Raw genomic sequence first — 20225 nt, 5'->3', positions numbered from 1 at the left:
CTTTTTAACTTTCTAAATTTCCCCTCACTTGAACCCTACCCCTGCTATTTAGATTAAAACCCTAGCTGCAGCCTGAGTTATTCGATTTGGCAGTATGCTGGTCCCAGCACAGTTCAAGTGAAACCTGCCCCACTGAAAAAAAAACCCTCTTTGCCCAGGACTGATGCCAGTGCCCCATGAATCAAAACCCTTTTCTCCCACTTCGATCTTTGACTTATCACTCCCTGATAATCCTATGCCAATTTGCTCATGGCTCAGCTAGTAATCCAGAGACTATTACCTTTGTAGTTTGCTTTTAAATTTAGCCCCAGCTGTTCATACTCCCTCAGCAGAACCTCTTTCTTTGTTCTGCCTATGTCATCGGTAGCCACATGGAACATGACAGTTGTATCTTTCTCCTTCCCCTCCTAGATCCTCTCCATCCCCAACCAGGCCTGCATCACAGACTTCCGCACTCTCACATGGATGCAGAGAACAGAATGTATCCCACTGACAATACTGCCCCCTACCACTACTATATTCCTTTTCGCTGCTCCAACTTTTCCATGGTGCTGTGGTCAGTTTTCCCATCCTCCCTGAACTTCCTGCTTTTGTCCAAGTAACCTTTTTACTTCTTACATGTTATAAATGTTCCACAAACCCTCTGTGATAGAATGCCCGAAGTGGGCATATCTCTATTAAACCCCTGAAATGGAAGCGTGTATTTGCTACGTTGTTGTTGGGGGTCACTGAGTCGAGTTAATGGCACTGGTTTTGAACATTGAGAACATCAAGGTGGCTTCCAGATAGCCATCAGCTCTGTATATCTCCAGCCATTGGTCTGAAGGCAAGTTGACCTTTTTGGATAGCTAAAGGCGAAATTGAAAATTGGGAGGAGAACCAGTGGAAACATTACCTGACGATGAAATCAGGGAGATCTACCCCTGTGCGATTATATGCTGGGTAAGCTCCAGTCAAGGCCCAGCAGAGGAGGATGAGCAAGGTGCAAAATACCGGGCCCCAATGCCCCACAGTGACCCAGCCTCCAGCAAATACTTTTCTATGCGTCTGACTGACTGCTTCATGACTCGGGCAGCTCCATAATTTCCTGAGTGCCAGGGCAATGCAGGAAGGTTAGGCGCAAAGGGTTTTCTGGGGTTTTGGTTCAATCGCATCAAGATGGGTGGAATTGACTACAGTGCCCAGAATTCCGCAGGCCTCTGTTCCAATGATGGGTCAGTATGAGTGGGGATGGTCCAGTGTGATGCTGAGGTCCAGCCGGGACTTCCGATTATCACCTACCATTACAGACCATCTTGATCTTTAAGGTAAGGCAAATAAATGTGTCAAAAATGAATAGATTTCAATTGAGGGGAGAGTGAAATAAACGCATTTGGCTTCTTGTTGACGAATGTTATAATGAGGTGCAAGATCTCAGTGTAACTGTTAACTGTTGAGTAATTAAATTGTAACACTTTTACATTAGCAGCTCTGTTGTGAATTTTCTCTCAGCCAGCTCATATTGGGAAAGTTTGAGCTGATCTTCAGAGATGGGAAAGATGTGAGGAGTTCCAGGGTGTCCAGGAAGTAATCTGATTTCTGTTAGGGATTGAGCTTACTATGCACTGAAAACACAGGAGGGAAAGTTTTCAATTTGTCAACTTGGTACAAAACTGGTGATGTGAATTGACAGTGTAATGGTTGTCTTACACTGGGCAGTAAGTTGAAAATCTAGAATCCCGCACACATTGCTGTTGCTCAGTGCTAATAAAAGCAGGTTTCCTGAAGTGATAGCAATATTTTCTTTGGGTAGCTAAAACCATCTAGCAGGAATGAGGATAGAAGTCCCCTTGAGGATGTCAATATTTGTAGTGTCTATCCCACACAGGAAACTTCGAAAGCTGCTGTTTTAAGCTGCTACATTTATTCCGGTGTTCAGCATCCACCCTGTAGCACAAAAATAGCTTTTTCTGGGATTGGGTGGCTTAAAGAATGTATAAGGCTAGTTTGAAGTCCCAGTCTCAGCCCCCAAAGCTTTCAGTGGATCTCTTCAGTTACTTTGATTTGGAATGCCACAGAAAGTCCTTGCACATAGTTATTCAACCGTGTACGGTCTCTATCAGAGGTAAAGATTTGAGTTTTCAAAAGTATTTCACTCATATTTTTATAATGATCATTTTTTTCATCAAATGGGAAAGTACCTTAAATTAAAAGTGTTCTTCAAACACTGCTTTCCTTTTAAGCAGAATGGATTAATAGGCTGTGGATTCTAATAGAGATCTCTCTTATTTAAGGCTGGGAAAGCCAGATTTTTAGTCTCTCATGGAATCAAGGGAGCAGGCAGGAAAGTGGTCTTCAAGACCCCAAGATCAGCCATGATCATACTGAATGGCGGAGCAGGCTTGTTGGGCCCTATGGTCTATTCCTGCTCCTATCTCTTGTATTATCGAGAGGTGGTCAGTGAAGGATTTAATCATGGATGTTGAGATTATTGTAACCCTGACATGCTGATTTGTGGGAAGATTTAATGAATTTTCTCACGGACACCTATAACAGTATTAAATGCAGACATGATAAATGATGAAAAAGCATTGTAATAATGCACTTAATAGGTTTAATGATGATGCCTATTGAATTTTGGCAAGGAAAAAATACTGTATTCATGCTATTTTGATTAAAACGATGAGTTTAATCTAAAATAAAAGCAAAATACTGCGGATGCTGGAAATCTGAAATAAAAACTGAACTGGAGAAATTCAGTAGGTTTGGCACCATCTGTGAGTTAACGTTTCGAGTCCAATAGACTTCTTAAGAACTGAAGCACAGTATGAGTTTAATTTATTGTATCCAAATTAACGCAAATCATAATGAGGGACTACGAATGTCTCAAATTTAACGCAAAGTTCTGCAAACTGAATTAAATGTTGTAAATTACTTGACATCTCTATTACAGCTTGTTGCAAATAATGACTTCAGTAGAGTATAGCAGGTGAAAAGTGCACTTAAGAATCTTTAGGTTAACTCTATATATTGAAATTCGGCCAGTGTATCCTGCAAAATAATAAATGCAGAAAGAGGGTGGCATGGAGGTGGAGGTGCCAAAATACCTTTTAGATAGATTAGCTTTAGGCTAAGATGTCATCAGAAATTGAACTCAATTCAAAAATATAATATGCATGATTGAGGGGAAGGGTTAAGTGGGGAAAAGGGGCCCAGAAATAAGAGAAGCACATGGGACCCTGACTCCACTGGGACACTTGGACAGGCCTTTGGTTTTGTCAACATGCACCAAACTTTCTCTAGCCAAATCAATAGAGCCAGTTTGTCAGGGACAGTGTTTGGAATCCATTTCTGTATACTGTCTTTAATTCTTGATGTTAATTTACTGGAATCTCACAGTTGTCTCCCCCCCCCCCCTCCCCCCGCAATGTCTGACTCTAAATGAGTCCAATGGTATGTTTATTGCCAGAGGTCATAAAAGGATTTGAGGAGTTTGAATTCTTGTTTTACTCTCCCTCAACATGCTTCCTTTCTTTGTATGGAGCTGTTCTAAGTATCATGTTACATTTAATATTGATTTCAAGGGGCCTTTGGGATTGAAGGATCTTGTTCCCCTTTTCTTTGTCTTTGGGAGATTGAGCAGTTGTGTGAAAGCGATTTTCATGGCTGTAAATCTCTGTCCTATTGCGGGTATTCTGAAGTGAAGCAGAAAGCATCAGGTGTTACATCGAGACACAATATAAATGCATGAATTTGAGCTACAGTCACGGGACTAGTAATCCAGTGGCCCAGGCTAATGACCCACGGACATGGGTTCAAATCCCACCACAGCAGCTGGTGAAATTTGAATTCAGTTAAGAAGTCCCTAGTCTCACAGAGGTGAACATGACTCTATTATCGATTGTTGCAAAGCCACATCTGGTTCACTAATGTCCTGTAGGGAAGGAAATCTACCATCCTTACCTGGTCCGGCCTACATGTGACTACAGACCCACAATTTGATTCAAACTGCCCTCTAAAATGGCCTAGCAGGCCACTCAGTTCAAGGGCAATTGAGGATGGGTAATGAATGCTGGACTTGCTAGTGATGCCCACATCCCATGAAAGAAGAAAAAAAAAATCTACCTCCTTGTTCACCTGACCCAATTGAAGCCAGAGACTTATGGAAGATTTTTATATTGCAGTTCCTGAGGCAGCCACTGGGTTGCAGCACCATTCTGCATTCTGCTTCGTTGATGTAAAACAAAAACAGAATTACCTGGAAAAACTCAGCAGGTCTGGCAGCATCGGCGGAGAAGAAAAGAGTTGACGTTTCGAGTCCTCATGACCCTTCGACAGAACTTGAGTTCGAGTCCAGGAAAGAGCTGAAATATAAGCTGGTTTAAGGTGTGTGTGTGGGGGGCGGAGAGATAGAGAGACAGAGAGGTGGAGGGGGTTGGTGTGGTTGTAGCGACAAACAAGCAGTGATAGAAGCAGATCATCAAAAGATGTCAACAACAATACTACAATAGAACACATAGGTGTTAAAGTTAAAGTTGGTGATATTATCTAAACGAATGTGCTAATTAAGAATGGATGGTAGGGCACTCAAGGTATAGCTCTAGTGGGTTTTTTTTTTTTTTTATATTTTTTTTTTTATTTTATATAATGGAAATAGGTGGGAAAAGGAAAATCTTTATAATTTATTGGGAAAAAAAAAGAAGGGGGAAACAGAAAGGGGGTGGGGATGGGGGAGGGGACTCACGACCTAAAGTTGTTGAATTCAATATTCAGTCCGGAAGGCTGTAAAGTCCCTAGTCGGAAGATGAGGTGTTGTTCCTCCAGTTTGCGTTGGGCTTCACTGGAACAATGCAGCAAGCCAAGGACAGACATGTGGGCAAGAGAGCAGGGTGGAGTGTTAAAATGGCAAGCGACAGGGAGGTTTGGGTCATTCTTGCGGACAGACCGCAGGTGTTCTGAAAAGCGGTCGCCCAGTTTACGTTTGGTCTCTCCAATGTAGAGGAGACCACATTGGGAGCAACGAATGCAGTAGACTAAGTTGGGGGAAATGCAAGTGAAATGCTGCTTCACTTGAAAGGAGTGTTTGGGTCCTTGGACGGTGAGGAGAGAGGAAGTGAAGGGGCAGGTGTTGCATCTTTTGCGTGGGCAAGGGGTTGTGCCATAGGAGGGGGTTGAGGAGTAGGGGGTGATGGAGGAGTGGACCAGGGTGTCCCGGACTCCCGGACTCCTCCATCACCCCCTACTCCTCAACCCCCTCCTATGGCACAACCCCTTGCCCACGCAAAAGATGCAACACCTGCCCCTTCACTTCCTCTCTCCTCACCGTCCAAGGACCCAAACACTCCTTTCAAGTGAAGCAGCATTTCACTTGCATTTCCCCCAACTTAGTCTACTGCATTCGTTGCTCCCAATGTGGTCTCCTCTACATTGGAGAGACCAAACGTAAACTGGGCGACCGCTTTTCAGAACACCTGCGGTCTGTCCGCAAGAATGACCCAAACCTCCCTGTCGCTTGCCATTTTAACACTCCACCCTGCTCTCTTGCCCACATGTCTGTCCTTGGCTTGCTGCATTGTTCCAGTGAAGCCCAACGCAAACTGGAGGAACAACACCTCATCTTCCGACTAGGGACTTTACAGCCTTCCGGACTGAATATTGAATTCAACAACTTTAGGTCGTGAGTCCCCTCCCCCATCCCCACCCCCTTTCTGTTTCCCCCTTCTTTTTTTTTTTCCCAATAAATTATAAAGATTTTCCTTTTCCCACCTATTTCCATTATATAAAATAAAAAAAAAATAAAAAAAAAAAAAAAACCCACTAGAGCTATACCTTGAGTGCCCTACCATCCATTCTTAATTAGCACATTCGTTTAGATAATATCACCAACTTTAACTTTAACACCTATGTGTTCTATTGTAGTATTGTTGTTGACATCTTTTGATGATCTGCTTCTATCACTGCTTGTTTGTCGCTACAACCACACCAACCCCCTCCACCTCTCTGTCTCTCTATCTCTCCGCCCCCCACACACACACCTTAAACCAGCTTATATTTCAGCTCTTTCCTGGACTCGAACTCAAGTTCTGTCGAAGGGTCATGAGGACTCGAAACGTCAACTCTTTTCTTCTCCGCCGATGCTGCCAGACCTGCTGAGTTTTTCCAGGTAATTCTGTTTTTGTTTTGGATTTCCAGCATCCGCAGTTTTTTTGTTTTTATTTCGTTGATGTAAGCCTGACTAACCTCCCATCTACCGACTGACCTCTGAATCTCTTCCCAACCACCCCAGAATCCCCTCCTGACCCCCTGACTAGTCCTCCCACCCCTTGCCCGATTACCTTCCTGACTCGCCTGACAACCCCCCCCCTTTCCAGAAAACACCTTGGTGTCCCATTCTTCCCTTTTCTCTCTCTCTCTCTCTCTCTCTCTCTCTCTCCCCCCCCCCCCCCCCCCCCCCCACCGCCGCCTCCACCAGCCACCCCCTGACCTTCCTTCCATACTTACTAGTCCCCTAAATAAGGGGGCATGGCTGTTTTTCCCCCAACTCTCCTTCCCATACACCGAGAGGATTCCTGAACACCTGCTCTACACTTTTCTCACCCAGCCTGAAGGTTGGACGAGAAAAGTGAAATTGCATTCTAGTGTAAGGAAAAAAAAATTGGGGTGGTAATCTGACTGTGATCACCACTCCTTGGAATTTCTAGCCCAGAACATGTAACCAGACAAGAAACTGATTTAAGCATCAAAATTTTTAAATTTGAGACCTTCTGCTGTGAAATAATTTTTTCTTCTATGGTGCCCAGTGTGGTGGTGATAAATAATTGAATGCTTAATTAACTTATGTATTGTGAAGAACAAAGATCATGAATATTTGGTGAGCAATGAATTTAGTACAGGAGGGAAAAGTGGTCAGAAAGTAGTTATGCTGCATACTTGTAATTAGGTTGGACTTTTCTTTAAGTGAGCTTGTACATGAACTTTACTGTATGACTTTCCTGAAAATTGTCAAACCTTTGGAGTAAAGGTACTGTGAAATTACTGTCAGTGAAACATTTTGCTGTGAAGTAAACAAAACCATTGTTATTTTATTAGAGTAGGTTCTATTGTTGTTTTAGATTTTAAAAATTCAAAATATTTCTGTTAAATTTTCAGTTTTTAAATTGTAAATGAGACAAATGCTCTGTTTCTGAAACTTGTGCACACTGTCCAGACTTGAGCCAAGTCTGAAATCAGTATACAAACTTTTTGGGCTTTCTTTATCATTGTTAAAAATGGTGAATTACAAATTGATCCAAACTACAGAGATTTATAAGATTTTACTGGACCATGCATCTGTTAAGCATTTTGATAAGTGAGAGCAGCTGAAGTTGATTCCCATTTTTGTTCTCCAGTGGACAGCTTTACAAATCCAATGACAGTATACCCAAGATTGGGGACTCCAATTTGATTAATTAAGAGTGCAAAACTAAACTCTAGTTGATGAGAGAATGCTCTGGAATATTATGCTAACACACTTTCGAGTAGTTGATTATAGAACAGTGGCTGATAACTGAGGGCAAATCATTTCTGTTCCCTTATTCTGGGAAATAATACACTATTGAAATGGAAAATTTAACAGGAAATAGAATAGTACCTTTAATGACTGAGAGTGAAATGTATTGCAAGAATATTTAATGATTTTCTTACTAAATCTCATTGTGAATATAAGTAGTATCCCTATAATCAACAGTTCTTGTTTATTGGGACTGAGCGACCTATGGCAGCTGACTAGAAAAGGCAAATTGATCATTGTGTTTTAAGATTTAAGATGGGCAAACACCAATAAAGGAGAGGTACACGTAGTTACAAAATATTTGTTACATAAACATATATAAAACTACAAAATACTCTGCAAATAAGAATATGAATGCCAACCTTAGAATTACAAAAACAATTATTTTTAGAGAAATGTTTGAAGTACTTCTTTAGTGAGTGATGGATTGTTCATTTCAGACAGAAAATGTGCTTCTTGCAAAAAATGATGGGTTACAAAACTTAGTAACTTAAACTAATAAATTTGAATGGGATGCTATGTTCAAAAGTGATTTCAACTGCATTTTCCCCAACTTATTCAATTAATACATGAAAAATAAATTGCCTTCATCTCATAGCGAAGAGAAACAAATTATCTAGAGGCTTTGATCCTTTAGAACTTCATGTCATGCCATATCTATCTTGCTCATATGATCTTTCCAAACGATATTCTTAGTTCCTTCTCATCTGTCATCAGTAGACAATATGATACTTATACCACAGAATGTTAGCTTTCCGTATCTAATGACACAGGAGGCAGACAAAGCACGTGCTTATGTTTGTTCCCATAGCTAATTTTTCCAAGAATAGGTTGCCAACTTTTTGCCAGAGGCTATAGTTTCACGGATGCCACTCCACATCAAGCACTGCTGACCAGGAGACTCTCCCACTCTTACTGCCTGCCATGGGGATATTGGAAGAATTTATAGGTAGCCACATTATGAACACACCTTCCATAGCCATCACGTCCTAGAGTGGCACTTGAACCCAGAGCCCCTGATTCAGAGGCAGGAACGCTACCCACTGCGTCACAAGAAGACCTCATAGAGAATGTACTATAATTTTATTTTTATTGAACCATGAATATTGTTTTGGCCAAGATAATATTTCCTGTAGAAAATGCTGGATATACACAGCTGGCAGAACCTGTACAGAGAGAAGTAGAGTTAACAGTTCTGACAAAGTCACTGACCTGAAACAATAACTCAACCTGTCAAGTATTTTCAGCGTTTTTTGCTTTTATTTCATATGTCCACCATCTGCAATATTTTGCTTTCATAATAATTGCCTATATATATTGACTCATGCACAGCTTCTAGTTTATAATTCATAGTTTTAAAATCTGTATTGACTATTGTGGATCTTTCCCAGTGATCTATACATACTGTCCTGTCTTTTGTAATTGTGAAACATTTAAAAGTGTTAAGTCTGCTTCAAAACTTTGGAACTCACCTATCTCGTATGTAAACAAATTCAATCTGCAAGCAGTTTGTTTAATTATGATGTCTTAAGGAGCAAGTTTGCAACTGATTGATGAAATTATGATTTGCAATGCACCAGTAGTCCGATACACAATTAATGGAGGAAGGATTATGTTTTAATATCGTGCAAATTTGACATTGGTAGTGTTGAAGCATTACAGGTCTTTCTGTACAGTATATTGCAGGAATGGGAAGAATCTGGTCACCCATTTGCTTTCTGGAATTCTGCGCTCAAGCCATATCATCTCATTTGTGTAACAACTTTGCATCCACTGGTCAAACTGACATGTTCTTAGACCAACTGGAGTTGCTTCTAAATTAATTGACACGCATTTATAATCGTTAAACTCTCACCATTCTGCCACAGTTTCCAAATATCTTCCAGTTTGATTAATTAGTTCCCGAAGGACTGTGTGGAACTCTATGCAACTTCTTAAAGAAAAATCTTTTACCTTTGTACTTCAAGTATTATGTCAAAATTAGCAACAATAGCACATTGTACATTTTCATAGATCCAATAGAGATCGAAAACTATGTGAAGAAATTGAGTGCCTTACTGTTGAGTAATGGTATCCCAATTTCAGTTCCTTATACTTATGGTTGTTTGCTAATAATTTAAAACGGCCCTGCAAAACAAATTATTTCATGATTCTTCAGAAAAATTTGGTATCAGATTGATTTGGTGAAATTATTCCCTGAAAAGTTTTGTGCTCGAATTTGCCTTCGTTATCAGACTTGCTATAAAAATAGCTTTCTCACGTTAAGAAATCATCAGTACTCCTGTTTACCTAATGTCTCCAGTTCTGATGGACAGTGTTCCTTCTCCCCATGTCTTGAGAAGTGGTTCTTCTCTGGTTTCACATTTCATTTTGTTTAACATCTAAATGGGCTAATTCCATTGACTTCTCACTGCTCAAGTCCTTGTGAAATTTGTAAATACTCTTATAGCTCCACTTGCTTTGATTTGGATTGCTGGTCTGTGAGTGCCTGATGCCATTACAATTATATTAGGAAGAAGGGGAAGGGCAATGGTAGATTTGCTCTTCTGTATTTGGAGTTACCTCATTGATCAATGCCATAGGTGAGCTTTATCTTCCATGGAAGTATTTTCACTTTGCTTAGGTATGTTGTCATAAGAATGATGTTTCTAGGTATTAAGCACTGAACCTTCTTCTCTTTTGTTCAGCAGTTTTTGTTGCCCTCTCTAATGATGTTCAGGTGCATTAGCATTATACTACACTAGATTGTGATTTAGGCTTTAATTGTCAAATATGCTTATTATACAGCAAACATTAGGTAAACAGGTGAAATGATTCGACAGAAGATCTCTGGTCTGATCTGCTTCAGGCAATCTCCAAATTTCAGCCAGGCAGGTACATCAACACACAGACTGAAAAAGCTTCAGTGACATGAGGTCAGATATGAATTGTTAAACTGTTAGCTTCAGTTCATCCAAAGTGCTGTTGCCTGCAGATTCATGAGCATGCCTTTACAACTAATACTCTTGTTACAATATTTAGGTATATAGTTTTATTATATTACATTATATAGTTAAACTCTCTTCTAAAATGTAAGCATCAATATCTTTGTATTATCTGCTTAAAGGGAAGAAAAACAAATTGCGAGTATATTACCTGTCCTGGTTAAGAAACAAGATATTGCACAATGATCCTGAAGTAGAAAAAAAGCAAGGCTGGACAACAGTTGGGGACTTGGAAGGATGTGTACACTACAAAGTTGGTGAGAAAATCTTTAAAACATAACCTACAAAAAGTAGCGAAGTTGCAAAAACAATTAACGTGTCCTGCAGCATTACAAATTATGTGAAATATACATTATTTTCATCTGTCATTGACCTGTAGTATTTGTGTGGGTGAAGTCCTTTTATTAAATCAGTTTTTGGCATTATGATACATAATTGAAAATATTATTGACACGAGTGCTGCTGGAAATACTGATGTTGTGGCGAAGGAACATTGTGATGCAGAATTCATGTGCTCAACTTTACCTGGCTGTGCCTAATATATTGTGTGCAATAAGTAAAAATGAGGAAATATACATTAGATTTAGTTCATTGTAAGCTTGGGTACAGAAAACAAAATAATAAACGGGAAAGAAAGGTGGGATTGGACAAGAGACAAAGATAAAGGAAAACCATTTTGTTTTAATATTTAAAAAAAGCTACAGCACTAATTAAATTCTGAAAGAATGAGATTCTGTCACTGAAATTTTCCAACTCTTTCACCCCCTGCCACCCCGACTGTGAGGTGGGGCTGCCGAGCCATTAAAATCTCCATTCACATCAGCGGCACTGGAAGATCCCACCGGCATGAGGGCTGGAAAATACCACCTTGTGTTTGTGAAGTTATATTTTCAGTGTTAGAGAAGTTGTTGATAATTATGGTTTATCACGCCCTTAAAAATTCATTTATACCAGAATGCACAAGCCCTACCTTTTTCTTATATGTTTAGTCGGTAAACATTGGCTAAGTACTCTATACGAACATATGAATTAGTAGCAAGAGTAAGCTATTCAGCCCCTTGGGCCTACGCTACCATTTGATCAAATCATGGCTGATCTGATTGTGACCTCAACTCTACTTTCCTGACTACCCCTTTTGTCTCCCTTGTCAATCAAGAATCTATCTAACTTTTGCCTTAAAAATATTCAATGACCTTGCCTCCACTGCTCCCTGGGGAAGAGAATTCCATAGACTGATTACCCTCTGCGAGAGAAAAAAAAACCTCATCTCCATCTTAAATGGGCAAACACTTATTTTGAACTGTGACCCCCTAGCTCTAGTTTCTCCTACAAAGGGAAACATCCTTTCAGCATCCTCCCTGTGAATTCCCTTTAGAATCTTGTATGCTTCATAAGATCACCTCTTGTTTTTCTAAACTCCAATGGGTATAGATCCAACTTGTCCAATCTTTCCTTTTAAGATAATCTTTTCATCCCAGGACTCAAGTCGAGTGAACCTTCCCTGAACTGCTAATGCAGTTAGGTCCTTTCTTAAATAAGGAGACCAAAACTGTACGCAGTACTCCAGATGTGGTCTCACCAAATCTGTGTAAAACTGTTGCAAAACTTCACTACTTATATATCCCATTCCCTTTCCAATAAACAATAACTTCCTATTTGTCTTCCCAATCACTTGCTATACTTGCAAACTAACTTTTTGTAATTCATGTACCAGGACACCCAGATTTTTGTATTACAGGGTTCTGAATCTCTAAAGAATCTTTTTTTCTTCCTGCCAAAGTGGACAAGTTCACATTTTCCCACATTATATGCCATCTACCAAATTTTTGCCCACTCACTTAACCTCTCTATATCCCTTTGCAGACTCCTTATGTCCTCACAACTTACTCTCCTACCTATCTTTGTTTCTTCAGCAAATTTAGCAACCATACATTCAGTCCGTTCATCCAAGTCAGTGGTACAGATTGTAAATAGTTGAGGCCACGCGCTGATCTCTGTGACACTCCAGAGTTAAAGCTTGCCAAATCAGAGATGGCCCCTTATCCCTACTCTCTGCTTCCTGTTAGCTAACCAATCCTCCACCCGTGCTGTTACAACCAAGTCCAAAGGGATGAATAAATTCGCCTCTCTTTGACTCTTAAAGTTGGTGATAATTTTTAGAAAATTAAGATTTTTCAGTATATGCTTGATTATATGTAAACTATATGAAGTAATAAGCCAGACAGATCTCTTGGGTTAACAAGGAGTTAGTTTTATTGTTTAAAAACTCACTCAGGTAAAAGTATAAGATACCTCTGACGCCGAGTTTGGGTTCCGCCAGGGCCACTTGGTTCCTGACCTCATTACAGACTTGGTTCAAACATGGACAAAAGAGCTGAACTCCCGAGGTGAGGCAAGAGTGACTGCCCTTGATATCAAGGCCGTATTTGACTGAGTGTCACATCAATGAGCTGGAGCAAAACTGGAGTCAGTGGGAATCGGGAAAAAATCTTCGCCGGTTGGAGTCATACCTAGCACAAAGGAAGATGGTTGTGGTTGTTGGAGGACAATCATCTCAGCTCCAGGACATCACTGCAGGAAATCCTCAGGGTAACGTCCTCGGCCCAACTATCTTCAACTGCTTCATCAATGACCTTCCTTCCATCAAAAGGTCAGAAGTGGGGATGTTCCTGATGATTCCACAATATTCACCATTCGCTGTGACTCAGAAACTGAAGCAGTCCATGTCCAAATGCAGCCCGTCCTGGACAATTGCAAGTGGCAAGTAACATTCACGCCACACAAGTGTCAGTCAATGGCCATCTCCAACGAGAGAATCCAACCATCGTCCCTTGATGTTCTATGGCATTACCATCACTGAATCCCCCACTATCAACATCCTGGGGGTTACCATTACCTGAACTGGACGAGCCATATAAATACTATGGCTACACGAGGTTAGGAATTGTGCGACGAGCAACTCACCTGCTGACTCCTCAAAATCTGTCCACCATCTACAAGGCACAAGTCAGGAGTGTGATGGAATACTGTCCACATGCCTCCCACTCAAGAAGCTTGACCCCATCCAGGACAAAGCAACCCACTTGATTGGCACCACATCCACAAACATTCACTCCTTCCAGCACCGACACACATTAGCAGCAGTGTGTACCATCTACAAGATGCACTGCAGGGATTCAGCAAGGCTCCTTCGACAGCACCTTCCAAACCCACGACCACTACCGTCTAGAAGGACAAGGACAACAGATGGATGGTAACGCCACCACCTGGAAGCTCCCCTCCAAGTCACTCACCATCCTGACTTGGAAATATATCACCATTCCTTCACTATCGCTGTGTCAAAATCCTGGAACGTCCTTCCTAACAGCACTGTGGGTGTACCTGCACCACATGGACTGCGGCAGTTCAAGAAGGCAGCTTGCCACCACCTTCTCAAGGGCAGCTAGGGATGGGCAATAAATGCTGGCCCAGCCAGTGAAGCCCACATCCTGTGAATGATTTAAAAAAAAAAGAATCCTGCAACATATATTCACATGCACCCACTAGCAAAACAAACCAAGTTACAGGATGGAGGAAGTGGAATTGATAAGAGTTAAAGTCCATTAAAAAAAATGTTCTGATTGTTCCTTCAGTGATTCTGAAATTCCAGTCATGATGCAGCTGATGTAAGCTGGTTGTTTTTCTGGAATCTCTCTCAAACTATAATCTGTCTTTTTCTAAAGTAGATGATATGACACTTGAAGTTCCTTTAGATTAATATTCTTTCTCTCCCTGATATAGTCCTAAATGCTTTGTCTTCTCCCTTTAATTTATCACATGATCCCTCACTTGATCCCTCGCCACCACTATCTAGTTTAAAGCTCCCCTCTACCACCCTAGTTATATGACTCTCCAGACCACTAGTCCCAGCACAGTTTGGCTAAAGACTGTCCCAACTGTACAACTTCCCCTTTCCCCAGTACTCTTGCCAGTGCCCCATGAATCGAAACTCATTTCTCCCACACCAAAATGATTTACTCTACGCCAATTTGCTCATGGCTCAGGTTATAGTTAAGAGATTAATACCTTTGAGGTTCTGTTTGTTAATTTAGCCCCTTGCTGCTCATAGTCCCTCAGCAGAACCTTTTTCCTAGTTCTTCCTATGTCGTTGTTACCGACTTGGACCACGACAATGGAATTGTTCCCCCTCTCACTGAAAGTTCCTGTCCAGCCCATAGCAGATGTCCTGAACCCTGGCACCAGGCAGGCAGCACAGTCTTCTGGACTCTCGCTCTTGGCTACAGAGAATGGTGTCTATCCCCCTAACTATACTGTCCCTGTTATCATTACATTCCTATTGATTCCCCCCACTTAAATGGCTTCCTGTACTACGGTGCCAAGGTCAGTTCGCTCATCCATCCTGCAGCCATCGCTTTCGTCCATACAAGCTGCAAGAACCTCGAACCTGTTGGACAATTGCAAAGGCTGAGGCTCCTCCCCTCCTACCTTCTTGATCCCCATATCTGCCTCACTTGCAGTTACACCCTCCTGTTCCTGACGATGGGCCAAATTAGAAGACCCTAGTCCAAGAGCTGTGAATGCCTCCTGGAACAAAGTGTCCAGGTACTTTTCCCCCTCCCTGATACATCGCATGTCTGTGGTTCAGACTCCAGCTCATCAACTCTGAGCCAAAGTTCCACGAGCCACAGATACTACAGACATGTTTGCCTTGGATCACACTGGAGTCCATGAGCTCCCACTTGCTGCTGTTGCAACGCTTCGCATGCCCTGCCATCTTTGTAATGTTTTAATTAACTAATTACTTTACTTTAAATTTTAATTGGTGCATCTAGTTCTGCTTATACTCTTCTTATTTCAATTAATGTTCTACTTTCTCCAATTGAAGTTCCCTAGCATAGATAAGAGAAATAGAAAATACTCACCAGCTGACCACTACCTGCTTTCCTGTGATGTCACATCTCGATTTTTCTTTCCGAGTGCGGCTCTGACTGGCTCCTGGTTCGCAACTTTATGCCCCGCTCCTCTTGAAGTCTGGCAGCTTTATGCCCCGCTCCTCTCGAAGTCTGGCTGCTTTCTGCCACGCTCCTCTCGGAGTCTGGCTGCTTTATGCCCTGCTTCCCTCGAAGTCTGGCTGCTTTATGCCACGCTCCGCTCGGAGTCTGGCTGCTTTCTGCCACGCTCCCCTCGGAGTCTGGCTGCTTTCTGCCACGCTCCCCTCGGAGTCTGGCTGCTTTCTGCCACGCTCCCCTCGGAGTCTGGCTGCTTTCTACCACGCTCCCCTCGGAGTCTGGCTGCTTTCTACCACGCTCCCCTCGGAGTCTGGCTGCTTTCTACCACGCTCCCCTCGGAGTCTGGCTGCTTTCTACCACGCTCCCCTCGGAGTCTGGCTGCTTTCTACCACGCTCCCCTCGGAGTCTGGCTGCTTTCTACCACGCTCCCCTCGGAGTCTGGCTGCTTTCTACCACGCTCCCCTCGGAGTCTGGCTGCTTTCTACCACGCTCCCCTCGGAGTCTGGCTGCTTTCTACCACGCTCCCCTCGGAGTCTGGCTGCTTTACGCCCCGCTCCCTTCGGAGTCTGGCTGCTTTACGCCCCGCTCCCTTCGGAGTCTGGCTGCTTTACGCCCCGCTCCCCTCGGAGTCTGGCTGCTTTACGCCCCGCTCCCCTCGGAGTCTGGCTGCTTTACGCTCCGCCCCCCTCGGAGTCTGGTTGCTTTACGCCCCGCTCCCCTAGGAGTCTGGTTGCTTTACGCCCCGCTCCCCTCGGAGTCTGGTTGCTTTACGCCCCGCTCCCCTCGGAGTCTGGCTGCTTTACGCCCCGCTCCCCTCGGAGTCTGGCTGCTTTACGCCCCGCTCCCCTCGGAGTCTGGCTGCTTTACGCCCCGCTCCCCTCGGAGTCTGGCTGCTTTACGCCCCGCTCCCCTCGGAGTCTGGCTGCTTTACGCCCCGCTCCCCTCGGAGTCTGGCTGCTTTACGCCCCGCTCCCCTCGGAGTCTGGCTGCTTTACGCCCCGCTCCCCTTGAAGTGGTGAGGCACTGATGTAGAGCAGTCTCTGGAAGAATAAGGTTACTCAGAGCATTACTCAGATTTTCATGTGCATGTGCTGGCTCTGGAAATTGTGGTCTGATTTACCATCAGCATCACCATTATTCTCAATGCAAAATAAGGACACCTGATTTTGTTGAAAGGCTCTTCTCTCTTTCCCCTCCCACTTCCCCTAAGCTTCATCACATATTTCTCAATGTACAAAAAGATTTTAAAGCAAATTGTCTTTATTTTCCCACCTTTCCTGCAAGAATTGGTTTATGCTGGTAGTCAGTTCCACCCTCTGACACAATCTGGTTTGAGCACCTACTTTTCATGTTTTTTATTAGGGATTAAATATTTTTTGTACAATAATCAGCCCATTGCATTATGAAATTTATAGTGATCAGCTAGAGTGACATTGTAAATTGTGTGTATTGCCATGTAGCTGGGGGAAGAGACTTGAAAGAAATGGAGAAGCAAAAGTGATTTTTAAATATTGTTGAAAACATCACGCTTTCAAAAAGGAAGTTTCTCAACATGATTTCTTCTCTCCTGTCCCATCCCCCTGTTCCACATGCCAAATCTCAACAAACCAAAGCAACTGCTGGAAATACATTACAGTCCATTGGCATCAGAAGAGAAAAAAGATAGGATTACAGCCTTCTAATAAATGCCAGGATGTTTCTTTTGATCTTTGCTTTACAGAGAAAGATCACAACTGAATGACCAAAGAGTCAAACTACCATAAATATGAGACATAGATGGATCTATGATAGAGGTTCTAACCAGATGATGAATATCTGAGGGACGTTTACAATTGAATTTTATTAATATACTTGACTTTTTTGTTTGCTTAATTTCAATGTTTAAATATTTATGTGGATTGGGAAAAGGATTTAGAATTTTTGGTCCGCTAATGTTAAACTGTGGTAGGAAGAATAAGATGTCCAGATACTGCTTGGATAATAAGAATCTAAATGAGGTAGAAGAGTCAGGGTTGCAGATAAAGAAATCACTAAAAGTAGTGATGCAGGTTACTAAGATCTTTTGTAAAAAGGGAAAAAACAAACCAAGTAGTGAGGTTCATTTCTAGAAAGAAAGAATAGAAAAACAGAGAGATTATGTTAAACTTGTACCAAAGCTTGATTAGACCACAGTGGAAGTACTGTGAACCATTCTGGCCCCATATCATAAAAATTATATAGAAGCACTGGAGAAGATGTAAAAGGATTCACAAGGATGATACCAGATCTGAGGGTTTATACTTAACAGGAAAGGCTGAAAAGGCTGGGGCTTCAGTGGAAACGAGAAGGCTGAGAGGCCCTCTTTAAAATTGTGAAGGGATTTGATGAAGTAGATATAGAGAAGATAGCCCCTAATTTTAGCAGAGGTATCGATATAAGATAGCCACCAATAGGGATCATGAGAAGCCGCTTTTACCCAAAGAATAATAAGAATGCTTACTAAGCTATCACTTAAGAAATTGGAGCAGGTGTATACCATGTAACCCATCAAGCCTGCTCTGTCATTCAGTACGATCATGGCTGAACCACTACGTCTACTCCATTTTCCTGTCCCATTCCCATACGCAGGACAAGGGCAGCAGATGCATGGAACACCACCACCTGGAAGTTCCCCTCCAAGGCCCACACCATCCTGACTTGTAACTATATTGCCGTTCCTTCACTGTTGCAGTGTCAAAATCCTGGAACTCCCTCACTCATAGCACTGTGGGTGTACCTACACCACATGGACTGCAGCGACTTAAGAAAGCAGCTCACCACCTTCTCGCGGGCAATTAGGGATGGGCAGTAAATCTTGGCTTAGCCAGATACGCCCACATCCCGTGAAAGAATTTTAAAAAAACATTGATTCCCTTAGTGCCCAAATAACTATCAAACGCAGTTCTGATTATACTTATCAACTGAGCATCTACAACCTTCTGGTCTAGAGAATTCCAAAGATTCACAATCCTCTCAAGTGAAAAAATATTTCCTCAAATTTGTGCTAATGGTGAGGGGGATGTGATTAGCTGGAAATTGCACTCCTCACTGGGGATGAAGTCCACCCCTCTGGAACTGCCAGCCAATCTGAATGGGCAACAGCTCCATCAGTCCCAGCAGCGACAGTAGTGCGTTAGCGGCTGCTGCTAGGACTACAAGAGGAGGAGGAAGAAGGTCCATGGATCCCAGAAATGGGCACATCCAGGGTCTTGGGCTGGGAGGGTTTGAGCAGGTCAGGAAGCGGGGTGGGTGGTGGGTGTAAGGGTGCATGTAGATCGGAAGGTGGGGGGGGTGTGCTTCCTCCTCAAGGAAGCATTGTATTCTCTCTCCCTCATTTTTTTGTCCCGTGGGATTACATTTACTACCTTGTAATCTACAGGGACCATTGTAGCATCTAGGAATTCTGAATCCATCTACTAACTCTCTAACCACCCCTTTTAAAACTCCATAAAGTATTGGCCACCAGGCCCAGGAGATCTGTTAATGTTCCAGTACTTTTTCTTTGCTAATAATTATTTTAAGTTTCTCATTCTCATTATACCCTTTGTTTTCAAGAAGTAGTTGAGGAAAGTAGGATAGGTGCTTTTCAGAGAAAGTGAGATAAACACATGGAGAAAGGAATAGAAGGATATGATGACAGGTTTATATAAAATGGAGTGAAAGGAAACTCGTGTGAACCATAAACTCTGGCATAAACTGCTTGAACTGAATAGCTTGTTTCAGTGCTGTATGTGTATACGCAATAAAAATATTGCTAGATAATGTGAAAAGCATTTCACTACGTTTTAACTGAGATTTGTTGAAATATTTAAGTTCTGTACTACCGAACAATTATTAACTCAGCTTCCTGTCTGACTTCCTCTTACCAGATGTTCAATATCCTTAATAGGCATGCTGGCTTATGTTGAAATTGCTAACCTTTTATTTTGCATTGTACATACCCTCAGAACATTACTAAATTCTAACTGTCAGGAAGTTGTCTTAAATTTTTTCTTTTAACTTATGCTGGATTGTTATTGAGTTATATCCATGACATTGACATATGATATCAATTTTAAAATTGACATAGATAAAATAAGGCTAAAATAAGTCAGGAGTGTAATGCGATCAAACCTAAATAGCTTTGTGACCATTGAAGGGTTAATGAGGCATCTTTGGCTCTTTAGGTTGAAATTTTCATGCTTAAAAGTGAAACCTTTTCTGAGATTTCATTCGTCAAATTTTTGGTTTCCCAAAGTTGTTTAACAATTGATGACAATTTAATTTTCCAAGATATTTGCAGATATTAATGCTTCCTTCCCATGATATTTTCAGTTTTGAGTTACTTCATTCCTTATCCATTCTATCACATTTCTTTGTTTTGTAAACTTTGTTACTGCATCAGTCTAGCTTGGTAGTTGAATTAATAACCCTACTTAAAGCTGCTTAATTAAAATAAGCTGCGGATGTTTTACTTCTGTCTATACAATACTAAAAATTAATTTCCTTTTCCAGTAAAATATGAGAGGATCAAGTTTTTAGTGATTGCTTTGAAGAATTCTGTGGAAGTCTATGCATGGGCACCAAAGCCATACCACAAATTTATGGCCTTTAAGGTAAGTGGTAACTGCGGAAAATATTTGCCATAGTTTTAGTTCGTAGTTGGTGTTTGCCGTGGCCCAGATAAGTAGCGCTCTGGTCCTGAGT

The 20225-nt window shown here is 41.9% G+C and overlaps 1 protein-coding gene across 12 annotated transcripts in view; it reads left to right on the top strand.

Annotated features, from left to right (window-relative positions):
- LOC121283948 (mitogen-activated protein kinase kinase kinase kinase 4) overlaps positions 1-20225 on the top strand; it is a 355829-nt gene that overhangs the window by 317803 nt on the left and 17801 nt on the right. For all 12 annotated transcript variants that reach the window (XM_041198761.1, XM_041198757.1, XM_041198759.1 and 9 more), the window contains 2 exons: positions 10635-10769; positions 20034-20134. In XM_041198761.1, the coding sequence (XP_041054695.1) occupies positions 10635-10769; positions 20034-20134 (236 nt within the window). The remainder of the gene's footprint in view (positions 1-10634; positions 10770-20033; positions 20135-20225) is intronic.

The sequence above is a fragment of the Carcharodon carcharias genome, chromosome 11 (assembly GCF_017639515.1).
Source record: "Carcharodon carcharias isolate sCarCar2 chromosome 11, sCarCar2.pri, whole genome shotgun sequence".
Classification (NCBI taxonomy): Eukaryota; Metazoa; Chordata; class Chondrichthyes; order Lamniformes; family Lamnidae; genus Carcharodon; species Carcharodon carcharias.
Note: the sequence above shows the minus strand (reverse complement) of the source record. Positions and strands in the feature narration are given on the sequence as shown.